This window comes from Mobula birostris, chromosome 31 (assembly GCF_030028105.1).
Source record: "Mobula birostris isolate sMobBir1 chromosome 31, sMobBir1.hap1, whole genome shotgun sequence".
NCBI lineage: Eukaryota > Metazoa > Chordata > Chondrichthyes > Myliobatiformes > Myliobatidae > Mobula > Mobula birostris.
The window spans coordinates 35,624,770-35,648,716 of NC_092400.1; the positions used below are offsets into that span (position 1 = coordinate 35,624,770).

Consider the following 23,947-nt stretch of genomic DNA (forward strand, 5'->3'; position numbering starts at 1 on the left):
TCGTGGGTACATACATCGGTGGGTACGGGGTTAATAGTCACCATGGAGTGTTCCGGGTAGGGACACGGTGCACCTGCGGGCGCCAGGTCGCGGATGGAGACCGTGCCCTCCCACCCAACAGGTAAAACCACATAGGCATACTGGGGGTTCGCATGAAGTAAGTGAACCCTCTCGACCATCGGGGAGTATTTATTGCTCCTCGCATGTTTCCGGAGCAGCACTGGCCCCGGGGACGTCAGCCAAGTTGGTAGGGTGGTCCCAGTGGTTGACTTTCTGGGAAATGAAAAGAGCCGCTCATGAGGGGTGGCATTGGTGGCTGTGCATAACAGGGAGCGGATGGAGTGGAGTGCCTCGGGAAGGACCTCCTGCCAGCGGGAGACCGGCAGTCCCTTTGACCTGAGAGCTAAGAGTGTGGCTTTCCACACCGTGCCATTCTCCTTCTCCACCTGTCCATTCCACCGGGGATTATAGCTCGTGGTCCTACTAGTTGCAATTCCCCTAGCCAGTAGATATTGGCGCAGCTCGTCACTCATAAACGAGGACCCTCTGTCACTGTGGATATAGCATGGGTATCGGAACAGAGTGAAGAGCTCGCGCAGGGCTTTTATAACTGACGCGGTAGTGGTATCGGGGCAGGGGATGGCGAAGGGGAACAGCGAGTACTCATCGATAATGCTAAGAAAGTACACATTGCGGTCGGTGGAGGGAAGGGGGCCCTTAAAGTCAACACTCAATCACTCAGAGGAGCGGGTGGCCTTGATAAGTTGTGCCTTTTCCGGTCAGTAGAAGTGCGGTTTGCACTCTGCGCAGACTTGGCAGTCCCTGGTCATCATCCTGATCTCCTCAAGGGAGTAAGGCAGGTTCCGGGCTTTCACGAAGTGGAAAAGTCGGGTGACCCCCGGGTGGCAAAGATCTACATGTAGGGCATATAGCCGGTCAATCTGCGCACTGGCGCACGTTCCCCGGGATAGGGCATCGGAGGGCTCGTTGAGCTTCCCAGGCCTGTACATGACGTCATAGTTGTAGGTGGAGAGTTCGATTCTCCACCTCAGAATTTTATTATTTTTGATTTTGCCCCGCTGTTGGTTATTAAAATGAATGCGACTGAACGCTGGTCAGTTAGCAGGGTGAACCTTTTGCCGTCAAGATAGTGCCTCCAGTGCCTAATAGCTTCCACTATGGCCTGGGCCTCTTTCTCCCCCGCGGAGTGCCGAATTTCAGGACCTTGAAGGGTAAGGGAGAAGAACCGGTCTTCCTGCCTGATTGAGGGTAGCAGCCAGTGCAAAGTCAGAGCCGTCACTCTCTACTTGGAAGGGAATGGCCTCATCCACCGCATGCATTGCTGCTTTGACAATGTCCCCTTTAATGCAGCTGAAGGCCGCGTGGGCCTTGGCTGAGAGGGGGAATGTGGTGGACTTGACCAGGGGGCGAGCCTTGTCTGCGTAGCTAGAGACCCATTGGGTGTAATATGAAAAGAAGCCCAGGTACCTTTTGAGGGCTCTGAGGGTGTTGGGAAGAGGGAGTTCCAACAGGGGGTGGATACAGTCGGGGTCAGGGCCAATGACTCTGTTCTCCATGACACACCGAAGGATAGCAAGTCGGGTGGTTCCAAACACACACTTGTCCTTGTTATAGGTGAGATTGAAGGCTTTGGCCGCTTGGAGAAATCTTTGGAGGTTGTTGTCGTAATCCTGCCGGTCGTGACCGCAATGGTGATGTTATCCAGATATGGGAACGTGGCCTTCAGTTGGCACTGGTCCACCATCTGGTCTATTTCCCTCTGGAAGACAGATACACCATTCGTGACACCGAAGGGGAAGTGATAAAGCCTGCCGTCCGCCTCGAAGACGGTGTAAGGGCGGTCCTCCCGGCGGATGGGGAGCTGATGGTAAGCAGATTTTAGGTCTATGGTCAAGTACACCTTGTACTGTGCTATCTGATTGACCATATCCGCGACGCGGGGTAGAGGGTACGCGTCGAGCTACATGAACCTATTGATGGTCTGGCTATAGTCCATGACCATCCTATTCTTCTCCCCGTTCCGAACAACGACCACCTGCGCCCTCCAAGGACTTGTGCTTGCCTCAGTGACCCCCTCCCTGAGCAGCCGCTGCACCTCCGACTTAATGAAAGCTCTGTCCCCCGCGCTGTACCTCCTGCTTTTAGTTGCCACAAGTTTACAGTCGGGGGTCAGGTTGGCGAACAGCGGTGGGGGAGGGATCCTGAGGGTGGAGAGGCCGCAAGTGGTGTCGGTAGTGCGGCTGTTGGCATGGTGTTGGGTGGGATGTACGGGTCTGTGTGTGGGGGTGGTCAGTAACGGGGTACGTGATGTATTCCTACAAAACTGAGGATTTACGACAGTGATTGGTGGGAGGGGCCCATCATATCCATTGTCACGCTTTTCAGGTGGCTCTGCAAGTTGAACCCCAATAACACAGTGTCACACAGTTGAGGCATGACCAGTAACGTAAAGTCTCGATATTCTGTGCCCTGCACCACTAGCGTCGCTACACAACCCCCTCCATCCGGATGTCTGTTGTATGCGACCCGGCAGCCATGGCGACCCTCTGACTTATCGCGAGTCCGCAATGCTGCACCGTGTCCAGGTGGATAAAGCTCTCCGTGCTGCCCACGTCAAACAGGCAGCTTGTCCTGTGCCCCTCCACCAGGATGTCCATCATTGACCTTGCGAGCTGGTGGGGAGCGCTTTGGTCGAGGGTCAGAGTTGAGTCGCTGTCTTGGTCTGGCGTGGTGGGGTGCCTCGTGAGCACCTGTGGGCCGTAGGCAGTGGGAGGTGGCGCCGACCAAGATGGCCACCCCCCATGTCTTGCACGTGGTGGAGGCATGCAGGCAAGATGGCGGCCCCCATGCCTCGCAAGCGGTGCTGCTCAATCCTGCTCGTGGTTTGGACTTACAGACCTTGGCGAAGTGGCCCTTCTTTCCGCAGCTGGAGCAGGTAGCTTGTCGGGCTGCGCAGTGTTTCCAGGGGTGCTTCTCAAGTCCACAGAAGTAGCACTTCGCGGACTCGCGACTGGCAGCAACCGTGGTCGACTCACCGGTGGGTTGCGGGGTCTGCGGCGTCCACGAGGCCATCGGGGGAACGCATGCCTAGAGAGCCTCAGAGTTATGCAGAGCGGCCTCCAGCGTATCAGCTAGCTCGATTGCCGAACGTAAGGTAAGGTCAGCTTCTTCCAGCAGCCGCTGGCGCTCATACACTGACCTGGTCCCCGTGACGAAGGCGTCTCTCACTAGGAGTTCTGCATGCTGCGCTGCCATCAGCTCCTGGCAATTGCAGGCTTGCACGAGTGTCTGTAGGGCCTGGACGAACTCAGCACTTGATTCCCCGGGCCGTTGTTGCCGTGTCGCTAAGCGATGTCGCACGTAGACGCTGTTTATCGGCCGCAGGTATTGTCTTTTCAGTGCGTTCATCGCGCCGTCGTAGTTCAGCTGGTCTCTGATCAGCGAATAGACCCGTGGACTGACCCTGGAGAGTAGAACTCCGCGCTTCGCTACGGGGTCGGTCGCTTTAATCTCCTCTAGGTACGCTTCGAAGCAGGCCAGACAGAGTTCGAAAGCGTTTCCAGCATCAGGCGTTTGCGGATTTAGGTCTAACTTGTCGGGTCTCAGAGAATGTTCCATGCTTTAAAATGTACAGCAAATAAAATTGAAGCACCTTCAATAACTCCAAAAGACTGAAGTTGGGTGAAATACTGAAAGGCTTTTATTCGCTGTACAATACGACCTCCATGCTGAGTGTTTGCCCCTGGACTGAGGGTGAAGGGCAAGGCGAAATCATATTCTGTGGGAGGAGCCACAGGGGCAGTCAGCAGAGGGGCGTGTCCAGACAGTTAACCCAGTTACAACATACATATGGTTTACCACACATCCTCTGGGTTTTTCACCCCCACTCCCCCTTTCTCCCTAGGCCTCCCGTCCCATGATCCTCTCCCTTCTCCAGCCTCGTATCCCTTTTGCCAATCAACTTTCCAGCTCTCAGCTCCATCCCTCCCCCTCCTGTCTTCTTCTATCATTTCGGATCTCCCCCTCCCCCTCCCACTTACAAAACTCTTGCTGTCTCTTCTTTCAGTTAGTCCTGACTTTCAGTTTGGCCCGAAAAGTCAACTGTACCTCTTCCTATAGATGCTGCCTGGTCTGCTGCATTCACCAGCACTTTTTGTGTGCATTGCTTGAATTTCCAGCATCTGCAGATTTCCTTGTGTTTACTGCAAGATGATTTGTTTTAGTAGTCACTTTAATGGTTCAATTCCCCTCAGTTTTGTTACTGTGGTGATTATTCTGAGATACTAAAAAGAACTTTAATATTAATCTTGCAGTTAAGAAAGCTTTTGGCACATTGACCTTCATAAATTAAATTATTGAGTACAGGAGACGGGATGTTATGTTGAAGTTGCATAAGACGTTGGCGAGGCCTAATTTGGAGTAATGTCTGCAGTTTTGGTTACCTATCTACAAGAAAGATGTAAATAAGGTTTAAAAAGTACAGAGGTTGTCAGGACTGGAGGACCTGAGTTATCAGGGAAAATTTAATAGTTTAGGGGACTTCATTCATTGGAACCTAGAAGACTGAGGGGAGATTTGATAGAGATATATAAAATTATGAGGGATATATGCAGGCAGGCTTTTCCCACTGTGGTTGGATAGGACCACAACTAGAGGTCATGGGTTAAGAGTGAAAGGTGAACTGCTTAAGGGGAACATGAGGGGAAAATTCTTCATTTAGGGGGTCGTGAGTATGTGGAACACAGAAGTGGTGCAGGCGAGCTCAATTTCAATGTATAAGAGAAGTTTGGATAGGTACATGGATGGCAGGGGTATGAAGGGTTATGGTCCCAGTACAGGTCAATGGGACCAGGCAGTTTAAATGGTTTGGCTTGGATTAAATGGGCCAAAGGGCATGTTTATCTACTGCACTTTTCTATGATTCTAAGATACCTTGTTGCAGTTCTGCACATAGGGTTTATTGGAATGATGTAATCTTTTTGGGGAGCATTAGGTTGGCATAGGTGCTCTCATATAAAGATGATATTTAATTGAGCACCGTGCCAAGGACCAAAACTAAGATTAAAGAGAAATTCCTCATGAAGTTTCACTTATTCCAAATCAGAGAAAAAAAAAGTGTTATTTTCAAAAGCCAATGAATACAGGATAATGAACTATATGCTGAAAAAATTGATAACACATTTAACACAGAGGGGGAGGACTCTGGATTTGATGTATGCTAATGTTAAGGATGCATACAGCTCCTCTCCTCTCCCCCCACTGGGAAGGTCAGATCACAACCTGGTGCATCTAAAACCCTGCTACGTGCCTCTGGTGAAGAGTAAACCTGCAACCTCGAGGACAGTGAGGAAATGGTGGAAGGAGGCTTATGAGGCGCTCCAGGGTTGTTTTGAGGTGACAGACTGGCAGGCACTCTGTGAGCCACATGCAGAGGATATTGATGGGCTCACAGAGTGTAAGACTGATTACATCAACTTCTGTGTGGACTGCAACGTCCCGACAAGAACTGTCCTTTGTTATTCAAATAACAAGCCATGGGTGACAAAGGACATTAAGGACATCCTGAACACTAAAGAGAGGGCGTTTAGAGATGGAAATAGGGAGGAGCTGAGGGCAATACAGAGGAACCTGAAAGCCAGGATCAGGGAGGCTAAAGACAGGTACAGGAGGAAGCTTGAGTGGAAACTCCAGCAGAACAACATGAGAGAGGTCTGGAGTGGGATGAGGACCATCACTGGGTTCCGGCCAACTAGCAACAGAGGAGCTGAAGGCAGTGTGGACAGGGCCAATGAACTTAATCTGGTCTTTAACAGATTTGACACTGTGGCCCCTGCCCATCCCCCACATGAGCCATCTGTTGTTGGCCCCCAACCAACACATATTCCACTCTCCCCTCCTACCCCTCCTCACAGTCCCCCACCCTGCTCTCATGACTATACCCCTTCCCCACACGAAACCACCATGGTGGGCTTCACAGCTGAACAGGTGAGAAGACAGCTGAAACGTCTCAACCCAAGCAAGGCTGCAGGACCGGATGGTGTCAGTGCCAGGGTGCTCAAAGCCTGTGCCCCTCAGCTATGTGGAGTACTTCGCCATGTATTCAACCTGAGCCTAAGGCTCTGGAGGATCCTGCCTTGTCCCTGTGCCGAAGACACTGCGCACCAGCGGCCTCAATGACTACAGACCGGTGGCATTGACCTCCCACATCATGAAGACCCTGGAGAGACTTGTTCTGGAGCTGCTCCGGCCTATGGTCAGGCCACACTTAGATCCCCTCCAGTTCGCCTAACAGCCCCAACTAGGAGTTGAGATGCCATCGTCTACCTGCTGAACCGTGTCTACGCCCACCTGGACAAGCCAGCGAGCACTGTGAGGGTCATGTTTTTTGACTTCTCCAGTGCGTTCAACACCATCCGCCCTGCTCTGCTGGGGGAGAAGCTGACAGCGATGCAGGTGGATGCTTCCCTGGTATCATGGATTCTTGATTACCTGACTGACAGACCACAGTACGTGTGCTTGCAACACTGTGTGTCCGACAGAGTGATCAGCAGCACTGGGGCTCCACAGGGGACTGTCTTGTCTCCCTTTCTCTTCACCATTTACACCTCGGACTTCAACTACTGCACAGAGTCTTGTCATCTTCAGAAGTTTTGGGATGACTCTGCCACAGTTGGATGCACCAGCAAGGGAGATGAGGCTGAGTACAGGGCTACGGTAGGAAACTTTGTCACATGGTGTGAGCAGAATTATCTGCAGCTTAATATGAAAAAGACTAAGGAGCTGGTGGTAGACCTGAGGAGAGCTAAGGTACAGGTGACCCCTGTTTCCATCCAGGGGGTCAGTGTGGACATGGTGGAGAATTACAAATACCTGGGGATACGAATTGACAACAAACTGGACTGGTCAAAGAACACTGGGGTTGTCTACAAGAAGGGTCAGAGCCGTCTCTATATCCTGAGGAGACTGAGGTCCTTTAACACCTGCCGGACGATGCTGAGGATGTTCTACGAGTCTGTGGTGGCCAGTGCTATCATGTTTTCTGTTGTGTGCTGGGGCAGCAGGCTGAGGGTAGCAGACACCAACAGAATCAACAAACTCATCTGTAAGGCCAGTGATGTTGTGGGGATGGAACTGGACTCTCTGACGGTGGTGTCTGAGAAGAAGATGCTGTCTAAGTTGCATGCCATCTTGGTCAATGTCTCCCATCCACTACATAATGTACTGGGTGGGCACAGGAGTACATTCAGCCAGAGACTCGTTCCACCGAGATGCAACACAGAGCATCACAGGAAGTCATCCCTGCCTGTGGCCATCAAACTTTACAACTCTTCCCCTGGAGGGTCAGACACCCTGAGCCAATAGGCTGGTCCTGGACTTATTTCATAATTTACTGGCATAATTTACATATTACTATTTAACTATTTATGGTTCTATTACTATATTATTTATGGTGCAACTGTAACGAAAACCAATCTCCCCCAGGATCAATAAGGTATGACTACGATTACTACTACTACTACTACAAATAACACACTTTCAAGAATGTTCAAGTTTCCTGCATTCACCTCTGAAGGTGCTTGATCAAGTTTGTTAACGTCAGCAGAGACCCAGCGATAAGTTCCTAGTTCAACTGGTCTACGGCATTGGTTTGGAGGCTTCTGCTCCAATTATATTCAAAGTCCAAAGTTAATGTATTATCAAAGTACTTATACCAGTGGCATGCAAAAGTTTGGGCACCCCTGGTCAGAATTTCTGCTACTGTGAATAGCTAAGCGAGTAAAAGATGAACTGATTTCCAAAAGGCATAAGGTTAAAGATGACACATTTCTTTAATATTTTAAGCAAAGAAAACTTTATTTCCATCTTTTACAGTTTCAAAATAACAAAAAAGGAAAAGGGCCCGGAGCAAAAGTTTGTGCACCCTGCATGGCAGTACTTAGTAACACCCCCTTTGGCAAGTATCACAGATTGTAAACGCTTTTTGTAGCCAGCTAAGAGTCTTTCAATTCTTGTTTGGGGGATTTTTGCCAATTCTTCTTACAAAAGGCTTCTAGTTCTGTGAGATTCTTGGGCCGTCTTGCATTCACTGCTCTTTTGAGGTCTATCCACAGGTTCTCGATGATGTTTAGGTCAGGGGACTGTGAGGGCCATGGCAAAAACTTCAGCTTGCGCCTCTTGAGGTAGTCCATTGTGGATTTTGAGGTGTGTTTAGGTTCATTATCCTGTTGGAGAAGCCATCCTCTTCTCATCTTCGGCTTTTTTACAGACAGTGTGATGTTTTCTTCCAGAATTTGCTGGAATTTAATTGAATTCATTCTTCCCTCTACCAGTAAGTGTTCCCCATGCCACTGGCTTCAACACAAGCCCAAAGCATGATCGATCCACCCCCGTGCTTAACAGTTGGAGAGGGGTGCTTTTCATGAAATTCTGCACCCTTTTTTCTCCAAACATACCTTTGCTCATTGCGGCCAAAAAGTTCTATTTTAACTTCATCAGTCCACAGGACTTGTTTCCAAAATGCATCAGGCTTGCTTAGATGTTCCTTTGAACCTTTTGAATAGAACCTTTTGGCTGCATGCCAGAGGTCTGTGAGTGTCAGGGAGCAAGAGTGAGTACCATTGCTATTACAAAGGAACAAGTGCTCGGTAAACTCAAAGGTCTTACAGTGGATCAGTCACCTGGACCAGATTGATTACATCACAGAATCTTGAGAGAGGTTGCTGAAGAGATAGCAGATGCATTGGTCATGATCTTTCAAGAATCACTTGATTCTGGCATGGTTTTGGAGGACTAGAAGATTGCAAATGTCACTCCACTCCTTAAGAAGGGAGAAAGGCAAAAGAAAGGAAATTATAGGCCAGTTAGCCTAACTTCTGTGGTTGGGAAAATGTTGGAGTCTATTATTAAGGATGAGTTTTTGGGGTACTTGGTACTTAATAAATTAAGTCAAAGTCAGCATGGTTTCTGTAAAAGGAAAACTTGCCTGACAAATCTGTTGGAGTTCTTTGAGGAAGTATCAAGCAGAGTGGACAAAGGAGAGGCAGTGGATGTCATTTTCAGAAGGCATTTGATAAGGTGCCGCACTTGAGGCTGGTTAATAAGATAAAATCCCATGGCTTTACAGGAAAGGTACTGGCATGGATAGAGGAATAGCTGACAGATCGGAGGCAGTGAGTGGGAATAAAGGGGAGCCTTTTCTGGTTGGCCGCAAATAACTAGTGGTGTTCCTCAGGGATCAGTATTGGGACCACTGCTTTTCACATTGTTTGGCAATGATTTGGATAATGGAATTGATGGCTTTTTGCTAAAGTTTGCGAAGATAGGTGGAGGGATGGGCAGTACTGAAGAAGCAATGCGATTGCAGTAGGAATAAGACAAATTGGAAGAATGGGCAAAAATGTGGCAGATAGAATGCTGAGTTGGAAAATGTATGATTATGCATTTTGCTAATAGGAACAATGGTGCAAACTATTATCTAAATGAGGAGAATGTTCAAATACCAGATGTGCAGAGGGACTTAGAAGTCCTCGTGAAAGACTCCCAGAAGGTTAATTTACAGGTTGAGTAAAGAAGGCAAATACAATGTTGGTACGTATTTCAGTGGGACGGAATATCAAAATGAGGAGATAATGCTGAGGATTTAGCAGACACTAGTCAGACTGCACTTGGAGTATTGTCAACAGTTTTGGGCCCCATCTCTGAGAAGGGATGTGTTGTCATTGGAGAGAGTCCAGAGGAGGTTCATAAGGATGATTCTGGGAATGAAGGAATTAACTTATGAGAAGCATATGAGAGACCTGTACTCACTGGAATTTAGCCTACTGGATGTTGAAAGACTAGATAAGGTGAATGTGAAGAGAATGTTTCCTCTGGTGAGGGTATCCAGAACTTAAGGGCACAGCCTCAAAATTGAGGAGCAACCTTTTAGAATGCAGGAAAGGAGGAATTTTTTTAGCCAGAGAATGGAATGCTCTGCCTCAGACTGTGTGGAGGCCAAGTCCTTGGGTATATTTAAGGCGAAAGTTGATCATTTCCTGATCAGTCAGGGCATCAAAGGATATGAAGAGAAGGCAGGTGTATGGGGTTGAGTGAGATCTGGGATCAGCCATGATGGAATGGCAGAGCAGACTCGATGGGCTGAATGGCCTAACTTTGCTCCTTTTGGTCTAATGTTAAATTGCCCTTCTAGAAATTTCTGAAGCCATAATTTACAAAACATAAACTTCGTTTAACGATTTTCCTGTAATACAAATGTTGAAATATTGAGAACCACTGCAACCGAAATCATGACAAATTAATGTCTCACTGCACGTTATTTATCTTTGAGTTACGTAGCACAGAAAGTATGAATTGGAGAAAATATTCTCAAACCAGAGGACTATAAGCCAATCCACATCGGAGGATCAGAGTTGGAGAGGGTCGGTAACTCTAAATTATCTCGGAGGACCTGTCCTGGGCCCAGAACACTAGTGCAATTATGAAGAAAGCACAACAGCGCCTCTTCTTCCTTAGAAGTGTGCAAAGATTCAACATGACATCTAATGCCATGATGAACTTCTATAGATGTATATTGGAGAGTATATTGACTGACTGCTTCACAGCCTGGTATGAAAACACCAGTGCCTTTGAATGGAAAATCCTACAACAAGTAATGGATGTGGCCCAGTCCATCACAGGTGAAGCCCTCCCCACCATTAGGCACATTTACACAAAATGCTGTTGCAGGAAAGCAGCATCCATCATCAGGGACTCCCACCACCCAGGTCATGCTCTCTTCTCGCTGCTGTCATCAGGAAGGAGGTACAGGAGCCTCAGGGCTCTCACCACCAGGTTCAGGAACAGTTATTACCCCTCAACCATCAGGAAGAAGGTACAGGAGCCTCCGGACTCACACCACCAGGTTCAGGAACAGTTATTACCCCTCAACCATCAGGAAGGAGGTACAGGAGCCTCAGGGCTCTCGCCACCAAGTTCAGGAACAGTTATTACCCCTCGACCATCAGGAAGGAGGTACAGGAGTCTCAGGATTCACACCACCAGGTTCAGGAACAGTTATTACCCCTCAACCATCAGGAATGAGGCTCGGTACAGGAGCCTCAGGACTCTCACCACCAGGTTCAGGAACAGTTATTACCCCTCAACCATCAGGCTCTTGAGCCAAAGGGAATGCTTCACTCAACTTCATTGTCTCCATTATTGAAATGTTCACACAGCCAATGGACTCACTTTCAAGGACTCTTCACCTCATGTCCTTGATATTTATTGCTTATTTATTTATTGTTATTATTTCTTTCTTTCTGTATTTGCACAGTTTGTTGTCTGCACACTGGTTAGTGTGGTGTTTCATTGATTCTATTATGGATATATTGAGTACGTCCGCAAGAAAATGATTCTCGGGGTTGTGTGTAGTGACATACAGTATATGTACGTTGATGTAGTTAGAACTTTGAGATTCTGGTGCCAATGTCTCGTTCAAATCTTCTTACACTGTGATTTTTCTCTTTCACAGATTATATTTTGGCTTGTTAGATTTCCTACAGGAAATTCATTTATTTGTTTGAAGCTATCCATCAGGTTTCTGACTGTTGTTTATTCCAATAAACTCCAATATACTTTTAATATACAAGAATCCTTGAATAGAATCCAAAATTTCTGCTGGGACCTGGTGGGAGGTGACGGTTTGCAGAGCACAGGCACACCCACAAACGGTCTAATGGTGATTAATGATGAGGAGAGTGATAACACTTCTAATGACAACATCTTAGATGCAGGCTTTTTGTTTGTTCTAGGCCCAGTATGTCAGGCTTGCATCTAACAAAGAAGGGCAGGGAGGAGCAAAGGCTGGATCTTCATCGGGATTTCACTGTGGCCTCTCCTGCCGAGTTTGTCACCCGGTTTGGAGGGAATCGGGTTATTGAAAAGGTACGAATTGTATCAGGTTTGTGAAACTGAATTGACTGGTCATGCGGGAAAGTGGGTTAGATAGGAGTCCACATTAACTAGAATTAGATGGATTTCTCTCCAAAACATCCAGGCAAAGATTGAAGGATATATCTTTAATTTCATTCAACCATAAAGGAATGTATTTATAAAAGAGAAAATTTGAACAAGGAAGAGGGAAGAAACATGAGGAAATAAGAAAAACAGTAACAAAAGAATAATATTCCATCCATTGAGTTGAGCTTTCAATTCATTCATGTACATACAACTAGTTGCTGCTTTTGACCTGCCCACATTATCCGCTTTAGCAGGCGTTCAGATTAATGAGTTGAAAATATCCATGCCCCATCCCAACTTCTTAGTTTGAAAATTTTCACTCATATTCCCTGATATATGAGCCATCTTCAATATCAACGTCAGTCAATTCATTTGATAAATGCAATTTAATCCCTTTAATTTTATTTTTACTTTTAGCAACACAGCACAGAGAAGGCCTTTTCATTCCCTTCGATCCACACTGCCCCAACAACCCCCAACAAAACTGATTAACCTTAACCCTTTTCACTCCCTTCGAACCACACTGCCCCATTAACCCCCAACAAAACTGATTAACCTTAACCCTTTTCATTCCCTTCGAACCACACTGCCCCAGCAACCCCCAACAAAACTGATTAACCTTAACCCTTTTCATTCCCTTCGAACCACACTGCCCCAACAACCCCCAACAAAACTGATTAACCTTAACCCTTTTCATTCCCTTCGAACCACACTGCCCCAACAACCCCCAACAACACTGATTAACCTTAACCCTTTTCATTCCCTTCGAACCACACTGCCCCAACAACCCCCAACAAAACTGATTAACCTTGACCCTTTTCGTTCCCTTCGAACCACACTGCCCCAACAACCCCCAACAAAACTGATTAACCTTAACCCTTTTCGTTCCCTTCGAACCACACTGCCCCAACAACCCCCAACAACACTGATTAACCTTAACCCTTTTCATTCCCTTCGAACCACACTGCCCCAACAACCCCCAACAAAACTGATTAACCTTAACCCTTTTCACTCCCTTCGAACCACACTGCCCCATTAACCCCCAACAAAACTGATTAACCTTAACCCTTTTCATTCCCTTCGAACCACACTGCCCCAGCAACCCCCAACAAAACTGATTAACCTTAACCCTTTTCATTCCCTTCGAACCACACTGCCCCAACAACCCCCAACAAAACTGATTAACCTTAACCCTTTTCATTCCCTTCGAACCACACTGCCCCAACAACCCCCAACAACACTGATTAACCTTAACCCTTTTCATTCCCTTCGAACCACACTGCCCCAACAACCCCCAACAAAACTGATTAACCTTAACCCTTTTCATTCCCTTCGAACCACACTGCCCCAACAACCCCCAACAAAACTGATTAACCTTAACCCTTTTCGTTCCCTTCGAACCACACTGCCCCAACAACCCCCAACAACACTGATTAACCTTAACCCTTTTCATTCCCTTCGAACCACACTGCCCCAACAACCCCCAACAAAACTGATTAACCTTAACCCTTTTCATTCCCTTCGAACCACACCGCCCCAACAACCCCCAACAAAACTGATTAACTTTAACCCTTTTCATTCTCTTCAAACCACACTGCCCCAGCAACCCCCAACAAAACTGATTAACCTTAACCCTAACCTCACCACGGGACAATTTACCATGACCAATTTAACCTACCAACTGCTACATCTTTGGACTGAAACCTAACGGCCAGGGGAAAACCCACGCATTCCACGGGGAGGGTGTACAGAGACTCCATAAGACCATAAGGCATAGGAGCAGAATTAGGCTATTCAGCCCATCAAATCTGTTCCGCCATTTCATCATGGCTGATCCCAGATCTCACTCAACGCCATGCAACTGCTTTCTCACCATATCCTTTGATGCCCTGACTGATCATGAAACAATCAACTTCTGCCTTAAATATACCCATGGACTTGGCCTCCAGTGCAGTCTGTGGCAGAGCATTCCACAGATTCACCACTCTCTGGCTAAAAATATCCCTCCTTACCTCTGTTCTGAAAGGATGCCCCTCAATTTTGAGGCTGTGCCCTCTAGTTTGTGGATACCTCCACCACAGGAAACATCCTCTCCACATCCATCCTATATAGTCCCTTCAACATTCGATAGGTTTCAATGACTCCTTACAGAATGGCACCGGAATTGAACTCTGAACTCTGGAATACCCTGGGCTGTAATGGTGTCACGCTAACTGCTACACCAGGTCAATTTCATTTACTTTTCCAGCATCCCCACAACTATGAAAATATAAACATCACAGCATCAGAAAACTAAGTTGCTTCAGCTTGTCTGTTCAAAAGAGAGCACAGAAATGCCACATGACAGGAGATGAATCAAAGTTTTCATAAATCCTGTTGTCCAACATTCAGAACTCCTTAGCAATCTCTAGACATTCTCCTCTTTTACATTAAGAAATAATTTTCAGTATGGAAGGTCATCAGGAGAAGAAATCATCTCCTAGCTCAAGGCTGCTAACATCACCTGTAAATCATATAACTTCCAAGTTAGTTGAAAGTAGCAATTCCACATTTTGAAGAGTGTTTGACTGTAATATTATTCTTTGCCAGGTTCTAATTGCCAACAATGGTATTGCAGCTGTCAAATGTATGCGGTCCATCCGTAGATGGTCCTATGAAATGTTTCGGAATGAGAAAGCTATTCGGTTTGTAGTTATGGTGACTCCCGAAGATCTGAAGGCCAATGCAGGTAAGCAACGTGTAAGATCCTCTGTGGCAAATTTGTAATTTGTGTTCTTCAATTAAATCTGTCACTACAACACTCTTTTGTTTTTAAGACATTGTTAGGTACCCCGTAACTGGGTTGTCAAACCAGCAGAAATGGATCACTCAGTTGGAGTCTGGATTACTAGAACTAGGAAAGTTTTATTAAAGAAACAAGCAACACAGTACTCTAATCAAAAGGATAATGAATGCAACAGTTCAGCAATGATAAACACACATGTACACAGAATTCAGATAACAGGATCAATCAAGCTCTATCGTTGTCTAGGGGCAAATGACCAGTTTCAAAGTGACACAAAGTTCAGTTCAATTTAGTTCAGTTCGCAGTAATCGTTGCCGTGGCAATGGACAGTGGGGGGAGAAGAGAGAGCAAAACGAATGAATATTCAAAACAGCTTCCACACACAGACCTTCGCAGTCAGCTGTCCGGCGAGTCCTTTGTGATGTCATCTGAGGTCACCGACCGTGACCCCTCCGCTTCCAGATACGATCGTTTCCCTGCGCTGAACCTGGCACCCAGGCAAGGGTGGACACACACCAGGTTCCCGCCGATCGTGCCTTTCCACCCTGTGCGTTTATGGCTTGATCCCCCGATCAGCTGCCCAAAAGCTTCCCACCGACTTGTGAGGGGCGCACCGCTTCCAGGGTCTCGTTACCTCGGGTGTTGTGTGTGTCCTGCCTTAGCGAACCTGTCCCTTTTTATCGCCCTGCTGGGGTATCGCCTGTCCATCACTTCAAACAGTTCAGCGTTCAAAGGGGGAGCCGCTCTTGACAGCTCTCCTTCCCCTTCATTACACATCTCCAAATGCTGCTCCATTGTTTTCCTTATCTCTCTCTCTCTCCTGAAGACAGGTGGCAGACCAACTGCTGATCACACAGGACAGCTAACATCTTATCTATGTGTATTCTTGTCACAACATCTTCAGATCATGAGTCTTTACTGCTGTGTGATTGTGTCCATTTAGAATACATCAAAATGGCGGATCACTATGTTCCGGTCACCGGAGGACCCAACAACAACAATTATGCAAATGTGGAATTGATTGTGGACATTGCAAAAAGAATTCCAGTGCAGGTAAATTATACTGTTGCAAAGAGTGTAAGACTGGGATTAATCATGAAAATGGACTTACAATTTTTGGAATATGAATGATTATTTGTTATTTTAATTTTTGATTTTTTTTTTGTTTCTTTATTTTCCATGCTCATACTTCCTCCATTACAGATAATTAATGAACTGTTCACGTTTTCCAAAAGGACAAATGCATGTAAATGTTCCCAGTCTATTTTAAAGCTTTCTTCATTATTACTTCAATATTGCAATGCACAAGTACGGATTTGTCATAAGGTGGTGGCTGGGAACGGACCCAAGTGCAAGACACAGACACTGAAGTACTAGGGACAGGACTAGGATACAGGGTGAGAGCAAGGACATGGACATGAAAACCGGGAAGCCGGAACAGGACTGGACAAGAGAGATAGGAACCCGAGCTTGGACTCGGAGCCAGAGACTGGACAAGGACCTAGTACCTGGGTCTTGCCTCTGGCTCAGACCCCAGAACTAGGCAAGGACGAGGCTTGGATGGCAGGCAGGACAAGGCTGGAGTCTTAAGGCTTGAGGATAGAGGCAAGGCTTGGCAGGAGGCAGGAGGCAGGAGGCTGGAGTCTTCAGGCTTGTGGCTAGATGCGAGACTTGGCAGGAGGCAGGAGGCTGGAATCTTCAGGCTTGAGGCTAGAGGCGAGGCTTGGCAGGAGGCAGGAGGTTGGGGTCTTCAGGCTTGAGGCTAGAGGCTAGAGATAAGGCTTGGCAGGAGGCTGTGGTCTTCAGAAGGTTAGAGGCTAGAGACGAGGCTTGGCAGGAGGCTGGGGTCTTCAGGCTTGAGGCTAGAGGCGAGGCTTGGCAGGAGGCAGGAGGTTGGGGTCTTCAGGCTTGAGGCTAGAGGCTAGAGACGAGGCTTGGCAGGAGGCTGGGATCTTCAGGCTTGAGGCTAGAGACTTGAGGCGAGGCTTGGCAGGAGGCAGGAGACTGGAAGCTCCTCCTGGGCAGGGCACGGTACTTCTGGGCAGGGCGCGGATCTCCACCCGACGGAGGCAAGGGACAGGAAGGGACAGAACCAACCGTAGGTAACGGCAGTATGGCCTGGCTTACCTGACGGAGGCAAGGGACAGGAAGGGAGCTAGGTATGGGGTGGCTCCAGGACAAGACAACAAGACAAGGCAAGGCTTCAGGCAATGCAAGGCGAGACAGAACTTCAGGTGAGGCGGGAGTTACCGGCAAGAGAAAGCAGGGCTTCAGGCATTGCAAGGTGAAACAAGAACTTCAGGCGAGGCAAGAGTTACCGGCAAGGCTTCAGGCGAGGAAACAGAAGGCAGAGGAAGGGATACAAGGAGTAAGGACAAGAACAATCCAGCTGCCACATCCTGGTTTCTGAAGGTATTTATGCAGCCAGCCCCCATGAGCATCAGCTGACTCAATTGGAGCTCAACAAGAACAGAAACAGGGTAGACAGGAAAACCTGGAGCAAGGGTCGATGGACCGGACCGTGAACCGGAATATGGACTTCACGGACCGGACCATGACAGGATTTGATGAATTTGATAATGAAACAGAATTGCCCCAGTTTCATTAATCAAAGGTGCTCCTACCATTTAAGATTGAAGTGCATGACAAATATAAGCAAAACAACATGAACTATGAGCAACTCATACACAATGCTGGAGGAACTCAGCAGGTCAGGCAGCATCTCTAGTTTGCTAGATGTACTACTATTCCACCTCTGTCTCAGAGGCCAATGTCAAAACATCCTTCAAGAGGCTGAACTCTCGCAAGTCAGTACAGATCAGCAATAGCACCTCCTTCTCTCTGAAAATCATCGCAGGTGCACCTCAAGGACATGTGCTCAGCCTACTGCTCTGCTCTCTCTATACTACAAACACCATCTGTAATCTGCAGATGACGCCGCTGTTGTTGGTAAAATCTCATAGCAAGGAGGCGACATACAGGAATGAGATAGCTTGGCTGGTTGAATGGTGTCACAACTACAACAACCTCACAATCAACATCAGCAATACCAAGGAAAGCAAAGTCAAGATAACACTGATCCGCACTGAGGGGTCTGCAGCTTCAACATCCTGAGGGTCAACATCTCCGAGGCTCCTGGGCTCAACACATTGATACAATCACCAAGGAAGCATGCCTGTGGCCCGACTTCATTAGCAGTTTGATGAGATTTCATTTGTCACCAAAAGCACTTGTAAGTTTCTATAGATGTGTTGTGGAGAGCATTTGGACTGGTTGCATCGTAGGAGGCTCCAATGCAGAGGATTGAAAGAGGCTACAGAGGGTTGCAGACTTAGCCGGCTCCATCAGGGGCAGAACCCTCCCCACCACTGAGGACATCTGCAAGAGGAGGCCTCTCAAGAAGCCGTCATCCAATACTAAGTATCCTCACCATTGATATGTCCTCATTTTGTTGCTACCATCAGGAGGAGATACAGGAGTCCGATGACTCACATTCAACTATTTAGGAACAGTTTCTTCCCCTCCGTTATCACATTTCTGAATGATGCAAGAACCCATGAACACTACTTGGTTATTCCTTTTTACTGCAAAGTTCTTGTCATCTACACGATTTTTTGTATATTTGCACTGTACTGATTTTGCCGAACAGCAAATTTCATGACCTATAGTCAGGAATAATAAAACGGATCCTGATTCTGATACCAGTGCCACTTAGCTCTCATCCCTTTCCCATGAACTTTAGCTTAATCAGCTATTTCCAGATATATTTCACTCAACTTGCAAATTAGTACATGATTTGTTGTCAGTTACCATAAAAATGCATCCATTGGCATTGCTTTTCCAATTTTCCCTGTAGCTGGTTAACGATTTCAGAAATTAAAAATGGATGAGTTATCTGATGAGGCTTTAGCTTCATCTGGCTATTTGCCTTTATGTCATCTTTAGAATAAACAGGGATTACAAAGATAATTTTAAACAGTTCAGAGAGAAGAAGGTTATCGGAGTGAATAGTGAAAGTTAAGAATTATGTTTGTCTACACTAAATATAATTTAGCTCAGAGGACAGGTCAAAATAAAGAGAAGCAGAGGAAATATGAATGAAGAACCAAGTGTAAATATTTGATAGAGGTGTACCAAATTGTGAGGGGTATAGATAGGGTAAAGGGAAGCAGGTTTTTTCCACCGAGGTTGGGTGGGACTACTACTAGAGTTCATGGTTAAGGGTGAAAGGTGAAAAGTTTAAGGGGAACATGAGGAGAAACTTTATCACTCAGAGGGTTGTGAGAGTGTGGAGCGAGCTGCCAGTGAAAGTGGTGCACGTGAGCTTGATTTCATCGCAAGAGAGGTTTGGATAGGTACATGTATGGTAGGGAGAATAGAAGGGTATAGTCCAGGTGCAGGTTGATGGGAGTAGGCAGACTAGATGGGCTGAAGGGCCTGTTTCTGTGCTGTATTTTTCTACGACTCTCTGACTCTATTTAACAGCTACTAATGTAAAGACTGAATTCTTGTGCATACATGAGCTGAGAAAGTCATTTTGTTGGAAATTCCCATCTATGTTTGAATGTGTTAACGTAAAATCTCTTTAGGAGTTTTATCACAGAGAAAACCATCTAAGTTCTCTATTTCAACATGTACATGACATTAGCATTTTCGTGTTCTGCTAGGCTGTGTGGGCTGGCTGGGGACATGCTTCAGAGAACCCCAAACTTCCAGAGCTCCTTCACAAATACAACATTGCATTTTTAGGTAAGTTTTTTCCCCAATAAGAAGCCACTGGAACATTGGGTTCAATTCTGGGATCCAGTGCTGCTGTTGACTGAAAATGTTTGAGATTCACACATACTGCAATTTCTGTCATAATAAGAGATTAAATGAGGTATAGTGAAAGGAGTTTCACGTGCTTTACAATATAATTAACCTAGAAAAGTTGCTGTCACAACATACGTATTACTTTTCCATAAATTCTGTTTTATTCTATAGAAGTCACTCCATCTGTGCCCCGACCTACCAATTACAAATTCATCACTGAGGCCTGACATGGTCACTCTGTCAGAAACCTCGAAGCCGGTGGTCATGACAGAAATGACAGTGCCTTGAGGAGACCAGATTGAGAGGCGTTTGAGCACAAGACCAAGGACCAGGAGCTGGTTAGAGGGGTGAAGGGCACAATGTGAGCCCACGGAGGTGGGGTGCAGAGGTTTTGCTGGCTGCCGTTCTGCAGAACCCGCTCCAGATGGCTATTGATCAAGAGGTGTGCTCCGTGGACCAGTACTGCTGGGACACAAGCCAGGGCCTGATCAACCTGGATTGGGTCACCTGGGCGAGAGTGTCTGATGTTAAAAGACCAAACACCCGCGGATGCCATTGATGATTAGACCCAGTAAATCCTACCACGCATCTCAGCATTATCCTAAAGTTTTAGAAAACCGGAATATTGCACGTCTGTTGACCTTACGTGGTTGAATTACAACTGCATGGTACACTCACAGCTACCACTGCCTAATGATGAATTCCTGTCCTGTTGCGGACAGTAGGAACTGTGTTCTGTTTTCTCACTCTTGTTTTGTTCCCATTTTATTTCATGTAGGTCCTCCAAGCCCAGCTATGTGGTCATTAGGTGATAAGATTGCCTCTACCATTGTGGCACAGACTGCTGGGATACCAACACTGCCTTGGAGTGGAGATGGTAAAGCGATGAGTCTAACTTACAGAGAGTATAGCACAAATACAGGCCCTGCAGCCCACCAAGTGTGCCCTGACGATCAAGCTCCCTTCACTAATCCTACACTAGTGCCAATTTACTCTCCCCATTCCCTGAGAATCTACCACCCACCTACACAAGTTAAAATGACTAATTAACCTAGCAGACTACACATCTTTAAACTGGAGCACTGGGGGAAAACACCCGTGTCATAAGCAAAGCAGGCAAACTCGACATGGACAGCCAGTACCTGAGGTCAGCATTGAACACAGGTCAAAAGATAAGGGAGGAAAGGAATAACTCCTGGAACTCAGGATTTTAGGGTAAAGTGTCACCTTATACTGAGCCTAAGCTACATATAGACCTGGTGTTCCTGAGAGCAGCTGGAGTCAGCTGTACAGGAACCACCTGTGTTTTGTTCATTCGCTATGTACAATGTTGCATGACATTGGCAATCATGGTCTTTCCATGACCATGATTGTTCTTGGCAAATTTTTCTATAGAAGTGATTTGTCATTGCCTTCTTCTGGACTCCTTACAAGACGGGTGACCCCACCCATTATCAATACTCTCAGAGATTGTCTGCCTGGGGTCAGTAGTCACAAAGCCAGGACTTGTGATATGCACCAGCTGCTCTTACGACCATCCACTACCTGTTCCCATGGCTTCATGTGACCCTGATGTGGGGGGGGGGGTGCAAATCAGGTGCTAGACCTTGCCCATTGGTGGCTGCAGGCTAGTGGAGGGAAGGAGTGGTTTACACCTCCTTTGTTAAAGACATATCTCCACCCTGCCATCCCACACTACTGTTTAAAGAGCTTTAAATGAGTTTTACATCAATTACTTACAAGAGCAAAAAGCCTATCTTCTGGCTTCTTAATCATTTTCTATTTTTTACCAGTATTCCAAAACATAAAGAACATTCACTTCTTGCCTTCCATTTTGCACAAAGGAGAATATATTGCCCAATAAAGGCAAATATTTAGCTAGCTTGCTTGCAGGTGCCTCTGAATTTGACTGCTACTGATTTGCTATTGCTTATTTACTTGGGAGTTATATATGTTATGTCCTGTCATAATCCAGGTCTAATGCTTGAATGGGCAGAAGAAGATCAGAGATTGAAAAGGATTATCAGTCTTCCCAAAGAGCTGTACATGAGGGGGTGTGTGCGAGATGCTACTGAAGGTTTAAAAGTACGAAACATTATACTTGTGATAAAACAAGACATAAGGTGCAGCTGACTCATTTGTAGAATACAAGCCAATGTGTGCATATCTTTATTGACGAATTTCTGTTGCACGGAGGCAGTTTCAAAGATTCAAAGTACATTTATTATCAAAGAATGTATACATGATACATTGTTTGTTATAAAGGTATCAGAAAGAAAGGAATTGAATAGAGATACTAATAAAAATAATGAAAGCAACTTTAGAACCAAATCCACCTGTTCTAATCGGGCGAAGGTGGCTGCTGTGGGAGGTAGTGAAAATCTCAGGAATAGTAAATTAGTTGGTAGGTTATACCAGATTGCTCCTGGAATTACTCTAGCAAATAATGTTCATGCTGAGTAGTAGATTTTGAACTTGATTCAAAACAGTAATTTCATTTTGTACCTTTTGTTACTAGATGCAATATCAAGTGTCCGTGTCCTAGATCAAGTGTAGAATATATCAAAAAGAGATCAAAGCTTATCTTATTCTGCCTGGGCAACATGTACTATCTTTGCATGCTTATGGGCGCTGTATGCTTACTTTTTCCCAAGGCCTTTGAAGTAGATTATATTTTATTTTACTTATAACTCTGATTTCTTCTTGTTAAGAAATAGAGGATGGAACAGCATTATAATTAAACTAATGTGAAAATGAACATTTGAATCAGCTTTGTTAGCTTTGACACAAGGCCAGCCTTGCTCTTAGTTATGCTAACTATCAAGGTTGTTAGGGTAATGCAAAGGAACATAGAATATCACAGCATCGGGACAGTATAGGGATAGAATATCACAGCATAGGGACAGGCCCTTCAGCCCATCATGTCTGTGTTGACCATCATGCCAATTCAAAATCCATTCCCTGTTTGTTCATATTCTTGAGTAAATATCTCTCAAATATCACTGTTGCATCTACTTTTATCACCTTCCATGACAGTGTGCTCCAGACACTTACCACTCTCTGCGTAAAAAAGATGCCTTGTAAATCTATGTTAAACTACAACCCCCCCCACCCCACCACCACTCTCACCTTAAAGCTGTGCCCTTTAGCACTTGACATTTCCACCCCAGTAAAACTCTGACATTAATTATTCCTTTCTTAATTTTACTAACTTCTCTCAGATTATCCCTCAGTTTCCAGCACCTTGGAGAAAATAATTCAAGTTTGCTCACTCTCCTTACAGATAATACTCTCTCATCCAGGCAATATCATTGTCAAACTTCTGCACCCTCTCCAAAACCTCCAGAGCCTTCCTGTGCTATAGTGAACAGAACTACACAGAATATTCACTTTATACAGCTGCTGCATAACTTGCTGGCTTTCAGATTCAATGCCTAGATCAATGAAGCCAAGTACAGCATACATCTTCTTTACTATCCTATCTACTTGTCATTTTCAGGGAGCTATGGACCTGTTTGCCCAGATCCCTCTGAGCATCAATGCTCCATTTACTGTATACTTTCCTCTTACATTTGACATTCAAAGTGCACCACCTCACACTTGTCTGGACTCAACTTCATCTATATTTCTCTGCCCGAATTTCCAATTGATACTGGGGTATCACTTGCTGATTTTCCTCACCACCTCCCACTTCACCAATGACTGTGTCATTTGCAGACTTACTAATCAACTGATTGAAACTTTTGTCCAGATCATCCGTATGTATCTCAGACAACATATTTGAAAACGGTCAAACATAAAGTAAATAATTAAATGTAAATAAAATCATTAATAGTTTTTGAAAATAAAATTATTTTAAACTTATTTACAATTAAAAAATGAACTTAAACTAAAATATTAAAAAAAATAAATTTTCTCCTTTTTTGCTTCATATTCACAGCCTTTTGATTGTCAATAAAATCAATATACTGTGTAGAGCTGGCAAATTCTCAGCTTAATTTCTGGGAAAATCAAAATCTGAATCTAATCAACAGTTTCAGGAATTCCATGACTGAAAAGAAGTCCAGGACATGCTTCCTCTTAAAAGGCAGAGTAGGGCGAATGGCCTAATTCTGCCCGTGTTTGGTATATGTTGCCGGTTGTGCGTTGAGCAGCAGGTGCTGAATCAGTACAGTTTAGTAGTTTAAGTGCCTCCAAGTGTCCACTGGTTATACAAGCCACTTGAAATCAGAAAAATAGAAGAAATTTAGATACCCAGAGCAGGTTGATTGCTCTTGTAACCGTGTTTCAGAGAAAGCTCTCCCAAAGATGGGAAAGAAAATAGAAGCAGCA

At 45.8% G+C, this 23,947-nt stretch overlaps 1 protein-coding gene across 1 annotated transcript in view; it reads left to right on the top strand.

Annotated features, from left to right (window-relative positions):
* The window catches only part of acacb (acetyl-CoA carboxylase beta), a 169,683-nt gene that overhangs the window by 11,637 nt on the left and 134,099 nt on the right, over positions 1-23,947 (top strand). The window contains exons 3-8 of the mRNA XM_072247887.1: positions 11,811-11,943; positions 14,608-14,746; positions 15,747-15,856; positions 19,471-19,552; positions 20,394-20,492; positions 21,591-21,700. Of these exons, the coding sequence (XP_072103988.1) occupies positions 11,811-11,943; positions 14,608-14,746; positions 15,747-15,856; positions 19,471-19,552; positions 20,394-20,492; positions 21,591-21,700 (673 nt within the window). The remainder of the gene's footprint in view (positions 1-11,810; positions 11,944-14,607; positions 14,747-15,746; positions 15,857-19,470; positions 19,553-20,393; positions 20,493-21,590; positions 21,701-23,947) is intronic.